The following is a 3,035-nucleotide window of genomic DNA, read 5'->3' on the forward strand; positions in this document are numbered from 1 at the left end:
GCAATGGGTTACGCTCGGCACCGAGTGGAAGGACGCCAGCGGGTAGAGCGGAAAAGTGCATAATGCTGCTTGAGAACATCCATCCCGCATGAACATTGCATTAATTTTTCTTTTAACTTGCAAATCCCGGGCAAAGTGCGCTACTATGAATGTGTTATGTTGTGCCGTGAAAAATAATCTCAACACTGGCAACCTACGCGAACCAAAGAGGCACCGCAAGAGCCGTGATAGTGGTGCATGGCCCCGTTTGGATGAGCGATTTTTTATGTCTGCAGGTTTGCCGTTGCTTACAGAGGGCCTTTCATGCTACATGCTGTTTCAAAACGACGTCGTGGTACGAAATAATGTTGAGCCATTTTCATAGTCCGTTACATGTTGTGCATTGTGCTTTTCTGCTACAGCTTTCGAACTTTTTAATTATATTTGACCTGCACACCTTTCGATGCGAAAATTTGTATGCGCTCGGTGGGTGAAATATTAAACTTTGCTCTGTATGACCAAATTTAATAAAATGCTCCAACAATTGAAGGCAGCCCTGTTTTTGAAGCTTTTAATATTTGGACCATTTTTGGGACACGTTACTTGTAAACATCCGCTAGCACTGCTACAAGTTTATGAACCAAGGGCATGATGGAACGATATTTGTTGGTTTTGGAAATCGTTCCATGGAACGGACAGCAGTGGAAAACTTTCATGGGTGACATTAGAAAAAACTACTTTTTCCCCAGAACGTTTAATAAAGTTTTGTTTTGTTACATATTGCTTCATAACAGGCACAGAATCCACAATGCTTTTGACGGTTTCAAACACACTTTACGTATTTAATTTATATGTCGATGGGTATTGTATTTCAATAGAGATGTGTAATGTCGTTTGAGGGTCGGGTGTGAACTGACGATTTTATCCTGTGCTGTTCTGATCCATTAGTTGTAATTCATTTCGTCATCGCGATACCACTGATAATGTCTACAGAACAATGGACGTGTAAGGAGCGGCAGCTGCGTATGGAAGAGCGGCCGTGTACGGGAATCCGGCGGTATATGCCGACGCATATGGAGCAGAATAAGCGGCCAGAGCAGGTGCCGTCGCGTACGATGTCACATAAGGCGAAGCCACCGTTACGGCTGGAGCTGCAACGAATGGTGCAGCCGCTGCAGTGTAAGCCAGTGGCACCAAAGGCTTAGCCGAGGTCGCGACGATGGCGAGCAGAACTACGAAGAACTGAAGCGAGAGAACGGTACGCGAAAGATTAGAATCCATAGCGATGTCTTCCGTCTGATCCTCAGAACCACGGTACACTTACCACTTTAGTGAACATGTTGAGTGTGTTTTCGAGCGTTTTGGGACTAGATTGGGTGCTGTCGTGGAAACTGCAGATTTACACTGTACTTGCGATTACCACGGTGCAGCTAGTTTTATAGGACCACCACCATGTAGTCCACCCACTCTTGCGGTGTCCACTGGTACAACGGTGGACATACCTTGACCTTGGTCAATTGATGGTCGTGCCAGTTCCATGGCACAAACCCTGCTAACAACGTGGATTTGGAACAGCGTGATGTTACGCCGGCTCACGAGGAATACACCGAGTATCCCCATGCACACGCTGCCCGACATTCCCCACATGGTTGTCCTTGCAGTGATGGTCCGTTGATTGAATTAAATATTTCGCTGCCCCGGTACACCGAAGCAGTGCCATATGCTTCGCAATGCCAGTAGAAATGTGGTGCAAAATTTGCATACACCAAATGCGTGATGCGAAATCAGTAGCGAATGTCTTCAATTCGATTTGACAATTTAATTGCTCTCGGGAGCTTGGCCACAGTCATCCTCCGGTAGGTTGGAAGGTAAGGTAACGTTGCTTGTTGGTTTAAAATTCGTCCGGTGTGTACGTGATCGCTGGAATTGATTGTAGTGACTCCACACGGCACTTGAACCTTGGACGCAATAACATTCGGAATTTGGTTTCTTTTGTCGTTGACAAATCCACGGAACGATTGCAGAAGCTCCAATGGTCTTGCAAATTTACCATTGGAAGGTACCTTGGCAAAATAATTGTTACAGGGTGGGATAACTTGGATAAAAAGCAATGCGCTGGTGAACCAAAAGCATCAGTTTCAATCGTGCCATCGTTGCAGTTGCAGTTAGCTTCCAAAACAGCTCCAAACAAATACATCCTTCAAAATGTACTCCAAAGTAGTGGTAAGTCCTAGCATCTCAGCCTGATACATTGAGCGCCCTTCGTCAGTTGTCTCGCGGTCTGAAGATCATGCTTAAGTAGATCTTCTCGAGGCAAGATCATGATGTTAAGGATTTTAAAGGATTTCCGATTCTTCTCAGATCGCTCTTACCCTGTGCGTCCTGAGCACCGTTTCGGCCGGAGTAGTCCCAGTGGCAGCTCCGTTTGCTGCAGCTGGTGTCATAGCACCGTACGCCACGTCCTACAATGCGCACACGGTGAACCACAACATCGCAGCCCCATATGTCGCGGCCACGCCTGTCGCTGCTCCGGTTGCCGTCGCCAAGTATGTCGCCGCACCTGCTGCTCCGGTTGCGGCCATTGCACCGGTTGCTCCAGTAGCCAAGTATGTTGCTGCTCCGGTTCCTGCTGCTGCCTATACTGCATACAGTGCGGGTGCTCCGGTTCTTCCAGCTGCTGCCTACACGGCGTACAGTGCCGCCTCTTACCCGTATCTTTTCTAAACAGTGTCATTACTGGGCTTCGATCTTCGGTTTCACGAACGCTTGCCTTTACTCCTACAGTGTAACACGTGAGAACGGAGCTCTCAAATGTTCCGTTCTTTGTTAAATCAAACCAGAAGTATGTGCAAAATGGAAAAAAAAGAAATATAGTATTCGTATTAAAAACTACTATTAATAGTCATTTTGCGATCTGAAGTGGATAAAAAATCGTTACTAAGAACCATCGATGATATTTTCAACCAGGCACACCGATGTTAGATTGAAAAGATTATCGCAAACAAGTGGCGAGCGTTGACTCTAAAAGCATCCATTTCAATCCACTTCTCCTGTCT

At 46.4% G+C, this 3,035-nt stretch overlaps 2 protein-coding genes across 2 annotated transcripts; one reads left to right on the top strand and one right to left on the bottom strand.

The window, feature by feature from the left end:
* Positions 1–913: 913 nt before the first annotated feature.
* LOC128732216 (uncharacterized) lies at positions 914–1,347 on the bottom strand. The gene is made up of 2 exons (XM_053825386.1): positions 1,304–1,347; positions 914–1,221 (listed from the first exon to the last, which is right to left on the bottom strand). The coding sequence occupies exons 1-2, from the start codon at positions 1,316–1,318 to the stop codon at positions 967–969; spliced, it is 270 nt and encodes an 89-aa protein (XP_053681361.1). The 5' UTR covers positions 1,319–1,347; the 3' UTR covers positions 914–966.
* Positions 1,348–2,131: 784 nt separating this feature from the next.
* Positions 2,132–2,752, top strand: LOC128732215 (angiomotin-like). Its single transcript, XM_053825385.1, has 2 exons — positions 2,132–2,202; positions 2,341–2,752. The coding sequence occupies exons 1-2, from the start codon at positions 2,185–2,187 to the stop codon at positions 2,701–2,703; spliced, it is 381 nt and encodes a 126-aa protein (XP_053681360.1). The 5' UTR covers positions 2,132–2,184; the 3' UTR covers positions 2,704–2,752.
* The last annotated feature ends 283 nt before the right edge of the window (positions 2,753–3,035 follow it).

The sequence above is a fragment of the Anopheles nili genome, chromosome 2 (genome assembly GCF_943737925.1).
Source record: "Anopheles nili chromosome 2, idAnoNiliSN_F5_01, whole genome shotgun sequence".
NCBI classification, from domain to species: domain Eukaryota; kingdom Metazoa; phylum Arthropoda; class Insecta; order Diptera; family Culicidae; genus Anopheles; species Anopheles nili.